The 15,636-nt window shown below is 55.3% G+C and overlaps 1 protein-coding gene across 3 annotated transcripts; it reads right to left on the reverse strand.

Annotated features, from left to right (window-relative positions):
* Positions 1–774: 774 nt before the first annotated feature.
* STRIP1 (striatin interacting protein 1) lies at positions 775–15,162 on the reverse strand. 3 transcript variants are annotated; one of them, XM_059867593.1, is made up of 21 exons: positions 15,038–15,162; positions 12,845–12,914; positions 12,503–12,577; positions 11,823–11,957; positions 9,849–9,969; positions 9,492–9,560; positions 9,006–9,112; positions 8,481–8,608; positions 7,365–7,547; positions 7,064–7,281; positions 6,742–6,807; positions 6,485–6,548; positions 5,701–5,772; positions 5,381–5,455; positions 5,118–5,215; positions 4,472–4,598; positions 4,285–4,385; positions 3,997–4,063; positions 3,156–3,260; positions 2,805–3,009; positions 775–1,466 (listed from the first exon to the last, which is right to left on the reverse strand). In XM_059867593.1, exons 1-21 carry the CDS (start codon positions 15,086–15,088, stop codon positions 1,219–1,221), a joined length of 2,385 nt encoding a protein of 794 aa, XP_059723576.1. In that variant the 5' UTR covers positions 15,089–15,162; the 3' UTR covers positions 775–1,218. The 3 variants fall into 3 exon arrangements, with proteins under 3 accessions (XP_059723576.1, XP_059723575.1, XP_059723574.1); XM_059867592.1 differs by lacking the exon at positions 15,038–15,162 and adding an exon at positions 14,872–15,027; XM_059867591.1 differs by lacking the exon at positions 15,038–15,162 and adding an exon at positions 14,481–14,810.
* Positions 15,163–15,636: the final 474 nt, after the last annotated feature.

Here is a 15,636-nt window from a genome sequence, read left to right on the forward strand (position 1 = left end):
AGGCCCATCCAGACCCTGGCTCTGTCTGCCCACAGGGCCAGTGTGCAGCATTGGGCATCCAGACAGATCCAGGGCTCCAGCTCAATGTCACCTCTGGCTGAGGGGAAGTGGGCATGATGGGGACAGCTCCAGGCACAGATTAAGGGCATGTTACCATCCATGCTGAGCCCACAGAACTGCTCTGATGGCTCATAAGGCTGAATTTGCTCCTTCCAGGCCTGGGGCTGAGCATCCCCACAGCAGGATTCACTCCTGGAGCTCCACAGGCTCAGAATCCCAGCAAGTGATGGGGTGGAACTGGTGCTGTCCCAGGCTCCCTCTGCCCACAAGCACCTCTGCAAAGCCCTGCCTCAAATCAGGGTGAATCCCCTGGGATTTCATTCCCCAGGGCTGCTGCTGCCCCTCTGCCAGGGAAACTGATGCCAGGCAATGTGCAAAGCTGAGCTCTGGCAGGATTTGGAGTCAGGATCCTCTGCTGGAAGCAGGGACCAAGGAAAATCCCAGTGGTAACACCACAGTGGTGTCAGAAATCCCAGCACAGAGCTGGGGGAGGGTTCAGTGAACGGGACAGGGAAAGAAGGGACAGCCTGTGAGAGAACCTGTTCCCCCCAGCCAATAGACCTGGGTGCAAGGTAAGATTAAACCTGCTGGGGAGGACCCCCTGGGGTTTGAGGGATGAGTGGGGACAAGGACATGGGATGAGGAACTCTCATCCCAGCCCAACACCAGGCAGGAGGGAAAGGGACATGGACAGAGCCCAGCCACGCTCAGGGCAGAGGTATCACCAAATATATATAATATATGTACAGCTCCTGCACCCCTTGTGGGGTGAGGGGAGGCCACCCCAGCCCCTGAAGCCCCCACAGGCCCCCTGACCCCCAGAGGGGCTGGGCAGGGCCAGCCTGGTGTCCCACCCAAGGACCCCACCCCCACACTGCCACCTGCTCCCCCCTCCTGGCTGGGGGGCACGAGAAGGGGGTGCCTCTGGAAGCATCACATGGGGTGGGCAGAGATCCCCCCCCAAACAGGAAACCCCCAGGGCACCCTCAGCTTTGGGATGAGCCTGGAAGGAAGCAGAGGGGCAGGATGTGGTCTCAGCTCCATCCTCTTCCCAAGCCCACCACAACAGCACAGCCACCCAGAGACCCCCCAAACCTCGCTGCCCTGCCCCACGGGCCTCGAGCTCTCCAAGCAACCCATCCTGCCTCCCTGTGTCCATCACTGCAGCAGCTCCTCCCAGGAGATGGGCCGGGAGAAGACCTCCCTCTCCAGCCAGAGGTCGTAGTTGAGCTGGAAGTCCTCAGGCAGCTCCACCCGCTGGCCCAGCACGCTCTGCAGGCAGTTATCCACGGGCACGAAGTCGGGGTTGCCGTGGGCGCGGTCGTAGCGCCGTGAGTTGAAGCGCTCGATGCTGGCACGCAGGGCACACTCCTCTGCCTGGAAGTCCCAGGGACGGGCATCCAGGTCTGGGAACAGGGATGAGAGGGGTCAGAGCAGAGCTGGGGACTCCTCAGCCAGCCCAAAGCCCTCGGTGTGGGGGTGCAACCCCAGCCAGACTGAGCCCCATGCGGCTGCTTGCTCGTTCCCCCACCAGCAGGAGCAGGGAACTATCAGAGGGTAAAAGCTGGAAAACTGCTGGGTTAGGACAAAGACTCTTAATAAAGAAAGCAAAAGCTGTGCAGCACAAGGAAAGAAAAGCAAGGAATCAATTCCCCACTTCCCATGAGCAGGCAGGTGTTCAGCACCTTCAGGAGAACAGGGCCCTATCCCAGGGAATGGTGACTTGGATGACAAACACCATCACTCCCAACATTCCCCAATTCCTCCTTCCACCCCCCCCCCACCCTTTATATCCTGAGCATGATGTCCTAGGGTCTGGAATATCCTTTGGTTCTGTCTCCTCACAACAACCCACACACCCCCAGCCCCCTCCCACTTGGGAAAGGCCTTCATAGTCAAACAAAGCACAGAGCCAGGAGGCACCAACAGCTCCACCACCACTTCCAGCATCCCCACCACAGGGAAACAACCAAAATGAAGCCAGGAATGGGGGCTCCCTTTGTCCCCACTTGCCTCAGCACTAGGAAATGCTGGTATACCCCAAAGGACGTTCCTGGGACAAAACAAAACCCCTGAAACTGCAATGCCACCCTGTCCCACCTCCCACATTCTGATGGTGGGAAGGAGACACCCCACTGGGGCACCTGTACTCTCCTGGGGAGGCACCAAACCTGCTGTTCCAGCCCAATTTATGCCAAAAAGGTTTTCAACCCAGACTTGACACCCCGGCAGAGCCCTGATCCCTGCAATGTCACGACCCAAAATCCCTCCCACACCCCAGACCTGCTGGACTGTGTCTGGCTCAGCTGGAATGTTTTCCCACAGGAGTCCTGCTGGGCTTTGCAGTGGGAGCTGGGAAGGTTCTGGGAACCCACCATCATTCTGGCTCTGCTTCCCCAAAGTGGCTGAACATCACTTGCTGATGGGAAGCAGAGACAAACCTATTTTTTTTCTGCTCTTGCTCTACTAATTTATCTTATTTCAACCTACAAGTCATTTCCCAGCTGATTTTCTCTGCCCTGTCCAGCTGGGAAAGGATAGAGCAGCTCAGTGGGCACCTGGTCAAGCTCAACCAGCCAAGGTCCACCAAGGTCAACCCAGCACACCTGCCCAAGCTCCAGGCAGCAAAGGGTGAGCTTGGGGCACAGACCCTGGAGCAGGAGGGCTGGGGATGCCAGGGAAGCCAGAGACCCTGGAGCAGGAGGGCTGGGGACGCCAGGGATGCCAGGGATGCCAGGATGTACCGTTGCCATAGGCCCAGTCGTCGTTGAGGCGGTGCCGCACTTTCTGGTAGATGGCTGACATGGTTTTCATGTTGCTCTTCCTCCACTGCCTGCCCAGGTACTTGGTCTGCACCTTGAGCAGCTTCAGCACGTAGAGCTGCATCATGGCCTGCTTCACCTTCAGAGCCCGCTTCAGGATCGGCGCCGACTTGAACACCACCAGCATCTGCCAGAACATTCCCAGATCCAGCTGGGATGGATCCCTGGGCCAACCCCTCCTCCAACCCCCTACTCAAGTCTTGGGTTGTCCCAGGTAATCCCCAGTGCAGGTGCCTGGACAACACTGAGCTCCAGAACATTCCCAGCGCTCACCATGGTGCGGGAATGCTTCCACTTGGTCAGCTTGTTCAGGATGCGCAGGAGGTTTATGCAGGAGAAGAGGTTCCGCCAGCAGAACTGGTTGTTGTCTCCAGCTTCCTGTGGGGAAGGAGAGGCAGGGTCAGGCAAGGGATTGGAGGGGGGATGTGGAGAGGCTGGGGTGATCTGAGGAGCCATTGGACAAGGGGACAGCACAGCATGTGGGCATGGAATCCTCCAATCATGGAATTGTTAAGATTGGGAAAGCCCTCTGAGATCATCAAGTCCAACTGTTCCCCCAGCACTGCCAAGGCCACCAGTAATCCCTGTCCTCAAGTGCCACATGAACACCCACACATTTTCTGAACACTTCCAAGGATGGTGACTCCAACACTGCCCTGGCCAGCCTGTACCAGTGCCTGACCATCCTCTTCACAAAGAATTTCTCTCCAATATCCAACCTGAACTTCCCCTGGCACAGCTTGAGGCCATTTGCTCTTGTCCTGTCCCTTGTTCCCTGGGACCAAAACCTGAACCTCCAGCTCCACCCTCCTGTCAGGGAGTTTGCAGAGCCAGAAGGTTCCCCTGAGTCTCTGTTTCTCCAGGCTGAATCCCCTCAGCTCCCTCAGCCACTCCTGGTGCTCCAGCCCCTTCCCCCAATCTGTTCCCCTCTCTGGACGCGCTCCATCCCAGCAGACACCGGCCACCCCCATCCCCCTCCCCAGAACCCCCGGGGCTGAGCACAGGAGAGCTGAGGGTGCAGGGGCTGGGTGCTGGAGTCCTGCTGCCTCCCTGCATCCCGAATTCCCCCGGGCAGCACCCCAGGTGCCAGGACTGTCACAGCAGGAGGACTCACCAGGCTCTCTGCCGTCAGCTCCGGCAGCTCATGCACAACACAGTAGGGGTAGTCCAGCACGGAGATGCTGCAGGAAGGAGAGGGGTGCTCGTGCTGTTCCCCCAGATCCCCCCTGGCCTGGGGGCAATGCAGCCCCCACTTCCCACACACTGCAGATGGGCTGTGGTGGGAACTTTCCAGCTCTGCCTGAGCCTGAGCCACTGCCAGGGAGGGATTGCAGAGAGGCCAAAGAAACAGGGACCCGTCCCCACATCCCCCAGAAATGCAGGTGGGCAGCCTTCTCCTCACCTGTTCTTGGCAGTGATGTAGGACATGATGTTCTGATTGAAGAACTTGAGGATGAGTGGGATGCAGTTGGCAAAGACCAGGTGCTGGGCCATGTACTCAAACTGGGGAGGAGAAACGTGAGTGAACAGGGACCCACTCGGGGTCCTGCCATGCCCAAAGACCCGTGGGCACTGCTGGACCACCTCACCTGGTAGATGTGGTTGAGCTTGAAGTGTTTGAGCAGGAGCAGCAGCACAGCAGAGATGGCTTTGACGATGATCTCCTTGTGCCGATTGACATCCACGCCCAGCTTCATGCTCTGCAGCACAGTGGTCCTGGGGGACACAGAGGGACAGTGTCAGGAGGAATTCTTCCCTCTCAGGGTGACACAGCTTGTCCAGGGAAGCTGTGGCTGCCCCATCTCCAGAAGTGTCCAAGCCCAACCTGGTCTAGTGGAAGGTGTCCCTGCCAATGGCAGGGGGTGGAACTGGATGAGTTTTAAGGTCCCTTCCCACCCAAAACATTCCATGATTCCTCAAACCTTCCCAGGGTGCACTGCAAGGGAGACCACAGCATGCTGAGCATGGGGGGCTCCAGGGGCATCTACACCTGCCCTTCCCACACCCACTTTGCAGGATCACAGAATCATTCAGGTTGGAAAAACCCTCTGAGAGCATCGAGTCCAACTGCTCCTGCTGCAGGAGGCCACCAGTTCCTGCGGGGTACAATCCAGGGCAGAGCAGGGTCACGTCCCCCAAGGAGCCCCAGCCCACACCAGGTCACTCCCCCAGCTCCCTCCCATCACTCCTTCCCTTCCCACCCCCAGCCAGCTCCTCTGCTGCACAGCCACTCACGGCATCTCCTCGGGCAGGACATCTGCCAGGATGTTGATGGAGTCTGTCTTGGCTTTGGAGGTGGGGGCTGCAGCCAAGAGGATCTTCAGCAGAGCAATCTGGGAAGAAGGGAGAGATGGAGGGGGAATGGGAGCTGCAGGGGACTGGCAGCAGGCCCTTTCCCCACTGCAGGAGGGAGGAACAGGGCAGGGACAGGGGGTGAAAACTTGGGATGCACACTGGAAAGGGACTGATCCAGGGGATCCCAGTGTTCCCCAGCTCACCATGTACTGGGGCAGGCTGGGCAGCAGGCCCTGGTACAGGATCTCTGCAGGGACTTGCTCCACCTCCTCTTCCCCCTGGTGCCAGGAAAGACCAGAAAACCTCAGCCCAAGAGCTGCCACCAGCACCATGGAGCCTGAACCCAAGGGCAGGATACCCCCCAACTCCTGCCCCAACCCCCTCTGCCCCAGAGAAACCCCGCCCCAGCAAAACTAACCCCTCAGCCCTGCCAAACAACCTGGCAGGACCAAGTACCCCCAGCTCCCAGCCCAGGATCTCCATCCCATCCCATCCCATTATCCCATCCCATCCCCACACTCACTCCAGAGAGCGGGGAGCGCAGGTACTCCTCTTCCATGTGCACCTGCACCTCAGCAATGGATGTGTACTTGTGCTGCAGGGGGACAGGGTGGGGTCACTGTGGTTCCCCAGTGCTGCCCCCAGCCCCAGCCTGCTCCCACCACCCTGTTCCATCCCTCCCAGATCCCTGTCCCAGGGGTGACCTGGGTAGATGTGCAGGGCGGGAGCTGCTGGTCTGAGACAAGGCCAGTAGAAAAGGGATGAAGACATGGACAGATAAAATTCCCTAAGGAAGGGATGGAACCACTTAAGGAATGGATAGAGCCCCCTAAGGAAGAGATGGAATCCCCTGAGGAAGGGATGGAGCCTCCTAAGAAAGGGATGGAACTCCCTAAGGAATGGATGTAATCCCTTAAGGAAGGGATGGAAGCGCCTAAGGAAGGGATGGAATCCCCTGGGGAAGGGATGAAGCCTCCTAAGGAAGGGATGGAACCCCTAAGAAAGGGATGGAGCCCCCTAAGGAAGGGATGAAGCCTCCTAAGGAAGGGATGGAAGTCCCTAAGAAAGGGATGGAGCTCCTTAAGGAAGAGATGGAGCCCCCTAAGGAAGGGATGAAGCCCCCTAAGGAAGGGGCTCAGACAATCTGTGAGTCCAGGGTGAGATGAAAGCAAAAGGCTGCTCTCCCATCACTAGGTGGAGGAAGGGGAAACTGGTCAGGAAAATCCACCCTGAGTTGTGATGGGAGCAGGGAGATGGGCAAGGGGCACCCACAGAGCAGCAGGGGCTGGAGGAATTCCTCAACTCACCAGCTTCAGGGTGCGGATGCTCTCATGGATGGGCCTGGGCAAGCCCACCACGGTGTTGGTGTCACTGGAGGAGGGAAAGAGCCAGGCTGGGAGCAGGGCTGAGCAGCCAGGGGTGGGGCAGAGACCACCCAGGGATGAAGCTACAGACCAGCCAGCCAAGGCCTTCCCTGCTGCCATGTTGAGACAAAAGCAGCCCCCAAATTGGCCTCTCCCACAGGTCCCCAGTAATAGCAGCACTGGGCTGACTCTGCACCCACCTGCCCAGCGTGTAGCCGATGAATTTGCTGCGGCTGGACTCCAGGAACATCTCAATGTCCTTCTCCCTGCAGCAAAGGGACAAGAGTCACACCTTTGAGAGCACCTGGAAGATGCCCAGCCAGGCACAGGGAAAGGCACAGCCCAGGCACAGGGAAAACCCTTGTGGTCAGGTAAAGGTCAGCCCACAAGAAAACAGCCATCAAAGTGACCCCCCCCATCCCAAACACCTTCCCTACATTCCTGCTGAGATTCCCAACATCCAACAGCCTCCGCTTCCCTGACCCTGCTCCAGTTCTCCCAGCAGGGAGACCCCGGACTCACCGGACCTTGGGGGCCCAGGGCAGCCCTTTGGGGCAGGTGATGCGGTCGCTGGGGGGGTGCTGGGTAGGGGGGGGCATCACTTCATCTCGTTCCAGGGGGAAGGTCTCTCCCTCCAGGCTGTTGTCATCATCATTTTCCTCTTCCTCCTCACGGGAATCATCAGCTTTGTATGGATCCCGCTCGTTGAAGGCATCAAGGTTATCCTGTTTAATGAGGGCCTGGAGCAGGGAGAGCAGGAAGGGAATGTCCCAAAAAGAAGCCCAGAGCCTGGCAGTGCCCTCTTTAATGTCCCCGTCCCCACCTTGTGCTCCCTCCGGCCGCGTTTCTGCTGCTGCTCGATGAGGTCGGAGGCGGAGGCGGGCGGGGAGGCCGCCCGCATGTTGCGGATCACCTGGATGCTGTCCTCGGGCAGGGGGGGTAGGCCCAGCATCTCCCTCTTCTCTGCCTTCATGCTCTGCAGCTCCTCAAACCCTCCCAGGGTGCACTGCAAGGGACACCACAGCATGCTGAGCATGGCACAGGGGAGCTCCAGGGGAATCTACACCGGCCCCTTCCAAATCCACTTTGTAGGATGACAGAATTCTTCAGGTTGGAAAAGCCCTCTGAGATCATCAAGTCCAACTGCTCCCACAGCACTGCCAAGGCCACCAGCAATCCATGGCACCAGGACATCTGTGTGTCCTTTAAATCCACCTGAGGATGGTGACTCCAACATTGTCCTGGGCAGCCTGTGCCAATGCCTGACCACTCTTTCCATGAAAAAAACTTCCCAATATCCAACCTAAACCACCCCTGGCACAGCTTGATGTCATTTTCTCTGCCCTGTCGCTGTTCCCTGGGACCAGAGCCTGATCCCCCCCGGCTGTCCCCTCCTGTCAGGGAGTTGTGCAGAGCCAAAAGGTCCCCCCTGAGCCTCTGTCCCCTCCTGTCAGGGAGTTGTGCAGAGCCAAAAGGTCCCCCCTGAGCCTCCTTTTCTCTAGGCTGAGCCCCCAGTTCCCTCAGCCACTCCAGCCCCTTCCCCAGTGATGTTCTCCTCCCTGGAGACACTCCAGCCCCTTGAAGTCTCTCTTGTCCTGAGGAGCTCAAATCCTTCCCCAGTTTCAAATAGAAGCTGCCTGTCCTGTGCTCCTATTGTCACTGAGAGAGGCAGGAGGGACAGGAGGATGTCCAGGCATCCACAACTGCTCAGAGCTCTCCTTTCCCCAGCCAGGGACCTTGCTTTGGGTCTATCCTTAGTATCCAACTCCAGACACCAATATCCAATGCTTCTCTGTGGAGGAAAACTTGGGATTGGGTTTAATGGAAAACTGAACACCAGAAAAAGAGGATGGAGCAATTACAGCAAACTCTGAGAGCAGAATTACCTCCTCTGCCAAGTTTCAAACCACACATCCCACATCCCACAGCCTCTCCTTACCAGCACAGTCTTCCAGAGCAGAAGCAGCACTTTCTTCATGGGGAAGTGTGGAGCATGGCCACTGCAGAATTTGGTCACCATCCCAAAGAGCATGACAGAGAAGGGCTCATTGTTGTACAGGGGGGCTCCTGGAATCACACAGCACCATCAGCCAGGAACTCCTCATCCCTGGCCTCACCCTGATCAGCAGCATCACCAGCTCCTGCAGCCTCCTCCCCATTAGCTCCAAGATCCTCACCTCACCCCAGACAGCTCTCCCTCCCCTTCCAAGGCCTTGTAAACTCTGTAATTTCTAACCTCTGTGTTTAAGACGAAACTACAGCTCAAATATTCATTTTTTTTCCCGGGGAGAGAGCACCCAGCAGCACAAAAGGCTGGATGGCTTCCCCTGCCCACCTCCCTCTGCCCCACAAGTTGAGCAGAAACCAACACAGTGCTGCCAGTCACTACTACCCAACTCCTAGAGCCAAATGCCATGTCACTGTCTCCAGCCCTGGCAGCTCTATCCTGGCTCCTGGTCCTCACCCAGCTCTGCTCGGAAGGTTTGCCTCATGCTCTTCCACTCAGGCTTGTCCCCCTCGGCCTCCTGGCGCACAGTCTCCACAATCAGGTACATGATGTTCAGCAGCACCCTGCAAAAATCAGGGCAGCTGAATCCCTGCCAGCGATAAATTATGGAACCATTGCCAGCACCCAGGGCTCAGGAAGAAGCTGGAGCAACCCAGACCACATCCAATTCAATACATGTATCTGCTCCAAACCAGCACACAGGCACTGGGGGGAAAAGTCTCTGCAAATCCAAACAGAAAAAAAAATCTGCTTCCCCACATTTTACAGCTTCCATATCCACAATCTGTCCCATTCCTGCTGTGCAGGCTGAGCAAGACGGACACCTGCAGAAACTCTCAGAGCTGGGACAGCTCTGGGACCCCTTCCAGTGCCTGCCTCAGCCTCCCAAAGCCTCCAGAAAGCCCTGGACTCCCTCCTGGTTCCCCCATTCCCACTCCATACCTGAGGTCGGTGCTGTCAGCCAGGGAAATGGCCGGTTTCCTCACGGCACTGGAACAGGCTGCGCTGTTGCTGCAGAGAGAGAACAGCTCAGAGAGAATTTGGGGGAATTCAGACTCTGTCATGGGCACTCCATGTGCCAGATCCAAACCCAGTGACAGTCACTGCTGCCATGAACTCCCTGTTCCCAGCACAGCCACATGAGGACGAGCAGAGCTGCCTGTTTGCTGCCAGGCACTTTGATTCATCGGGAATTTCAGGAGAAATCAGGTATAATCCTACATTACACATCCACTCAGGACAAAGGGAGTCACTGGTGAATTCCAGAGCCACTCCTGAAGTGTTTCCCACAGTACTCACTCAATCTCCATGTTGAGCAGCTCCACCAAGGCGTTGAAGGTTCCCACTTCCAGCAGGAGGAAGATGTTGTACCTCATCCAAGCCTGGACCTCGGCCTCGGAGCTGCACTCGCCGAAGGTGCCTGCGAGGAGACGCTGCTGATGCCGGCCCCACGGGCCCTCCCACAGCACCACTGCACAGCCTTCAAACTGAGGGAAAAGCTGGCATGCAGGGCATGGAGCTGCCCTCTCTGGGTAACCCATTCCAGGGCCCTCCCACAGCACCACTGCACTGCCTTCAAACTGAGGGAAAAGCTGGCATGCAGGGCATGGAGCTGCCCTCTCTGGGTAACCCATTCCAGGGCCCTCCCACAGCACCACTGCACAGCCTTCAAACTGAGGGAAAAGCTGGCATGCAGGGCATGGAGCTGCCCTCTCTGGGTAACCCATTCCAGGGCCCTCCCACAGCACCACTGCACAGCCTTCAAACTGAGGGAAAAGCTGGCATGCAGGGCATGGAGCTGCCCTCTCTGGGTAACCCATTCCAGGGTTGCAGAACTGGGGTAACACCGGGCAATCAGCCACGTTTTGGGCCAAACTGCTCTAAACTATCTGGTTCCATGAGATTCAGCTTGGTTCCAGACATCCCAGGTGGAATGGAATCCACAAGGAATGAAAACTCTTCAAAATATTATATATTAAAATAATTAGCAATTATCATGTCATATTAATACTATATATTCATTATAATAGTAAATAATCATTACATTATATATTGATATATTACATACAATATATATAACACATTGTGTATAATGTATATGAGTAACATAAACTACATATAATCTTTACAATATATATTAAATACATATGGCATTTAATATATAATGTATAAATAAATACACAATGCATTATATGTAAGGCATACCATGTAATATATGTAATATATCATATACAATATACAGTATATTAAATATAATATGTATTGTAGATTATATTGTATTATGCATTACATGTAGTATACATATTATAATTATATATATTTATGTATATATTATAGATAGGAAAGTATATTGTACTACGTCTCATATATATAGTATATACATATAATTACAGTATGTATTCTAAATGTAAACATAGGACAATATAATCTACAATACATATTATAATACAATATACATTATACTACATATAATACAAAAGCCTATACTACCTATTGTATTATATACAATTGTATTATTGTATACATTGTATTATATAGTATATATATAATTGTATTAGATAGCATATATACACAATATAATTGCATATATATTGTATATAATACTACTGTATTATATAGTATATATACTATATAAAATGTATTAAACATTTATAAGATACATAAAGATTTATCTATAAAGTTATATATATATTATATCTTATATATTTTAAAGATACCTTATATCTTTCATAAATATCTTATATATATCTTATATACATATTTATATATATAATATATATCTTACATATATATTATATATAACTTATATATATTAGATATATCTTAGATATATCTTATATCTATATCTTACATATATCTTATATATAACTTATATATATATTAGATATATCTTACATATATGTTATACCTATATATCTTATATTGATATCCTATATATATCTTAGATATACCTTATATTGTTATCCTATATATATATCTTATATATAACTTATATATATCTTAGATATATCTTACATATGTTATATCTATACATCTATATCCTATATATATCTTAAATATCTTATATATATATAAAAACTTTATGAACATAAAGGAGTTCTCTATTAAATATTTAAAAATACACTATATATAAAACAGTTCTTATATACAATACAGCACATACAACTGCCTATCTAACCGTACAACTCTATTGTACAATCTACACAATACATACATTAACAACATAACCCATTTCATGGAGCTAGCAGGGGTCCCGGGGGAGGGCGGTGTCACCTTGTGCCACGTAGAGGATGGCGCGTGCCACGCGCAGGCGCCTCTCGCGCGCGGTGACCTCCAGCCCGTCCAGCAGGCGCATGGCGTGCGTGCGGTGCTGCGTCCGCTCCAGCTGCGGCCACTTCTTGTCCCGCACTGCAAACACAGCAGGGCTCTGGGCACAGCCTCAGCTGGGCACAGCAGAGCCAAGGAGCGCCGGGGGAAGGGCTCCCGGCATGGGTGAGGGCTGAGGCATGGCTCCCGCTGTCCAGCAGGGGATTAGAGCAGTCCTGGCAGCATGGAATGGCCCGAGCTCCACGGGACCCACAAGGATCACAGAGGGCAACTCCTGGCCCTGCACAGGACACCCCAGAATCTCACACCGGGTCACTGAGAGAGCTGTCCAAACACTCCTGGAGCTCTGGCAGCCTCAGGGCTGTGCCCATTCCCCGGGGAGCCTGGGCAGTGCCAGCACCCTCTGGGGAAGAACCTTCCCCTGATCTCCAGCCTGCCCCTGCCCTGGCACGGCCCCAGCCATTCCCTTGGGTCCTGTCCCTGTCACAGGGAGCAGAGATCGAAGCTGCCCCTCGGGAGTAGCTGCAAATCCCAGTGAGCTCTGACATCAGGCTCCTCTTCTCCAGGAAGATTAACCCCTGTCCCTCCCCAGGGGAGAGGAATCCAGAAAAAGATCCAGCTCTTACTGTGGATCCTGAAGTCCTCCTCGAAGCATTTTCGGTTGAGCAGGAACTCTGGCCCCTCTGTGTAGCTGTACAGCTCTGCCAAAAGAGGAGAAGCTCCAAAAACCTGCACTAAGCTGCAACTCAGCCCTGGGAACTGCAGTTTTAGCAAAATACCAAAATGTAATAAAACCCCACCCAGTGTAAGGCCAAAAATATGAACTACACATATCTTGTCCCTTTTAACATCAATACAGCATTTAAATATAATAATAAAGTGATACTGGAATTGGCAGAGTTCCTTTAATTCTACCAGGAGAGGAAATGACCGTTGATTAATTGATTCATCACAGAAGAATTCCTTACCTGACAGCTCTGCTGTCCATTTATCTGTGTCTGCATATTCAAACTCCAGGTCTGGCGACTCTGAATAGCCCTGAAAACACAGGGGAAAAATCAGTTCCATGACAGCATATTTCAGGAAAACCAAAACCCCTGAAAACACTCACAATTCACCTCATCCTCCTGCAAATCCAGGGCTGGTCTTCCTGGTTTAGGGACCAAAAACATTCCTGCAGCAGCACAAACGTTACCGAGGCAACGCCAGCCCACCTACATCTGCACAGGCTGTGCTGCATCCACTGCGGCACCCCCAAAGCACAACAAACACGGCAGGACACAGGGAAAGGGTTCTGTGAGATCAGGGAGCTCTCAGAGCTCACCCATTTCACACAAATTTGAGAAAATTTGGGGTATCTCCCTGTGCCGTCTCAGCAGATGGGATTAGTGAGAATGAAACAACTCCAAACAGCTTTGGAGAAGCTGCAAGAACAGCCAGGAGAACCTTTAGAGCACAAAATATCATCAGCTCCCTTTACAAAAGTCAAGAACATTGACCCACAGCATTTCAGGGCACCCAGCCCTGACTGGGGCAGGTGCATAGCAAGACTCTCACAAATTTCAGGATCCTGAGCACAGGGCAAACCCACACCAGAACTCTCCTGAATTATGAGGCTCCCACTCCTGAGCACGAGGAGGATCCAGAATAGAATACTCACCCACCTCTGAGTGAGGGGCAGACCATACAAGAACCATCTCAAATTTTAGGGCTCCCACTCCTGAGTGAGAGGCAGACCCTGAGCAGAATTCTCCTGAATTATGGGACTCCCACTCCTGAGTGAGGGGCAGATCCACACCAGAACTCTCCCAAATTTTGGGGCACTCACTTCTGAGTGAGGAGCAGACCCTGAGCAGAATTTTGGGACCCACATATTCCTGAGCACAGGGCAGACCCACACCAGAATGCTCTCGGGACACCCAGCCCTGAGTGAGGGGCAAAGCCACAGCAGAACTGTCCCAAATTTTGGGGCACATATTCCTGAAGAAGGGGCACACCCAGAACCAAACCCACACAAATTCTGGGGCACTCACCCCTGAATGAATCCACAAGCAGAACTCACCTAAATTTGGGGGCTCTCACTCCTGACAGAGGGGCAGACCCACATCAGAACAATCCTGAATTCCAGGAGTCTGAGAGAGGGGTAGCTCCAACCACCTCAGGTTCTCCAAGATTCCCCCTCATATCCCTCCCCTGGCATTCCAAGGACTTTTCTGAGGAAGCCGTGGGAGAGAACGGCTCTGGGGCCACCCCACGAATGAAACACTTTGGAAAAGCCCGGGGACACCTCAGCTCCACACAACCTTCCGACCCCAAGGCTCAGGGTGACCCCAGCACCGCGGGGTGGCCCTGGGGGGGTTGGTCACCTCTCACTGGATCCATCCCTGGTCCGAGCACGGCAGCGGGACCTGGCACCCCACCTCGGGCTTGTACCGACCGGCAACACCGAGAAAACCCCCGGATGGGCTGGGAGACCCCCGGGCCAGCCCTGTCACTCCCATTTGGGACCGGCAGACCGAGCCACCCTCGCGGCCCAGCCCGGTCACAGCGGCCCGGACCCGGGGAAGGGATGGATGGACGGATGAAGGGGAAATCGGCACTGACCGAGACCGGGCAGGCTCCGGGCAGCCCCAGGGCCGAGCAGGCCGGGCAGGGAGAGGCTTCTCGGCTCCACAGCCCGGGGCCACTGCGCTGGGAACCGGTACCGAGGGAGCGGCCGGTCCAGGACCGGCCCTGGGACCCATACTGGGGCACCGGAGCCAGCGGCCGAGCCGGTCCTGGGCTGGTCCCGGGGAAGGCGGTGCCCAGGCAGGGCTGGAAGGGCCAGACAGTGGCACCCCCAGGCACCGGCCCCCACAGCGATCCACGAGCACCAGCACCGACCGGACATCGGCACCGCCCCCGGGCACCGGCACCCATGGGCAAGCTCTGGACGAGGCCCGGCGCGGCCCGCCCCGCCCGGGAAGGCCGCCCCACTCCCGGCGGCGGCGCTGACCTCGGAGTCCTTGCGCGGCGGCCGGGCCAAGTCGCGGCCCCTCCCGGGAGCGGCCGCCCCACCGCGGCCCTTGTTGTTCCCCGGGACCGGGATAGGGCCCGGCCCGGGGCCGCCACTCAGCTCCATGTCGGCCGCTCCGCCGCGCCGAGCTCTCGCGAGGACTCACCCCCTCCTCTCGCGGGAGCGGCAGGGAGAGCCGGGGCAGCGCCGCCGCCATGTTGGGAGTGGCACCAGGGGGAGTGCCGGTATCGCCGGTGGGTGCGATGCAGCTCCGCCCGCCGGCCCCGTCGCTCCGCCGTGGCGGCCGCGTCACGGCCGGCGCTGCCCGCCCCCGGCGGCCACGGACGGCGCGACACACGGCCGGGCGGCGGGCTCCGCCCCCGCGTGGCCATGCTGGGTGCGGCGCGGCCCTGGGCGCGGCCATGCTGGGTGCGGCACTTCCGCCTCGCCCCGGGGCGGGACCGGGCGCTGGTGGCCGCCATATTGGGAGTGGCAGGAACAGGCAGGTCCCAGACTGAGGGGCCTGGAACAAAGGAACGCTCCAGAGAAGGGTCTGGGGGGGCTCGGACCCCAAACTGAGGGGCCTGGAACAAAGGAACGCTCCAGAGAAGGGTCTGGGGGGGCTCGGACCCCAAACTGGGGGGCCTGGAACAAAGGAACGCTCCAGTGAAGGGTCTGGGGGGGCTCGGACCCCAAACTGAGGGGCCAGGAACAAAGGAACGCTCCAGTGAAGGGTCTGGGGGGCCTTAGACCCCAAACTGACGG

This window comes from Haemorhous mexicanus, chromosome 25, assembly GCF_027477595.1.
Source record: "Haemorhous mexicanus isolate bHaeMex1 chromosome 25, bHaeMex1.pri, whole genome shotgun sequence".
Taxonomy (NCBI): Eukaryota; Metazoa; Chordata; class Aves; order Passeriformes; family Fringillidae; genus Haemorhous; species Haemorhous mexicanus.

What these genes read in the sequence shown, in the direction of transcription:
- STRIP1 (XM_059867591.1), bottom strand. Translation starts at nt 14,795, where the DNA reads ATGGGTGCCGGTGCCCGGGGGCGGTGCCGATGTCCGGTCGGTGCTGGT. An exon ending in AACCTTCCGAGCAGAGCTGG is followed by an intron (nt 8,609 to 9,005) that starts GTGAGGACCAGG and finishes GTGTGATTCCAG; the next exon opens with GAGCCCCCCTGTACAACAAT. An exon ending in CCCTGGGCCCCCAAGGTCCG is followed by an intron (nt 6,808 to 7,063) that starts GTGAGTCCGGGG and finishes CCTTTGCTGCAG; the next exon opens with GGAGAAGGACATTGAGATGT.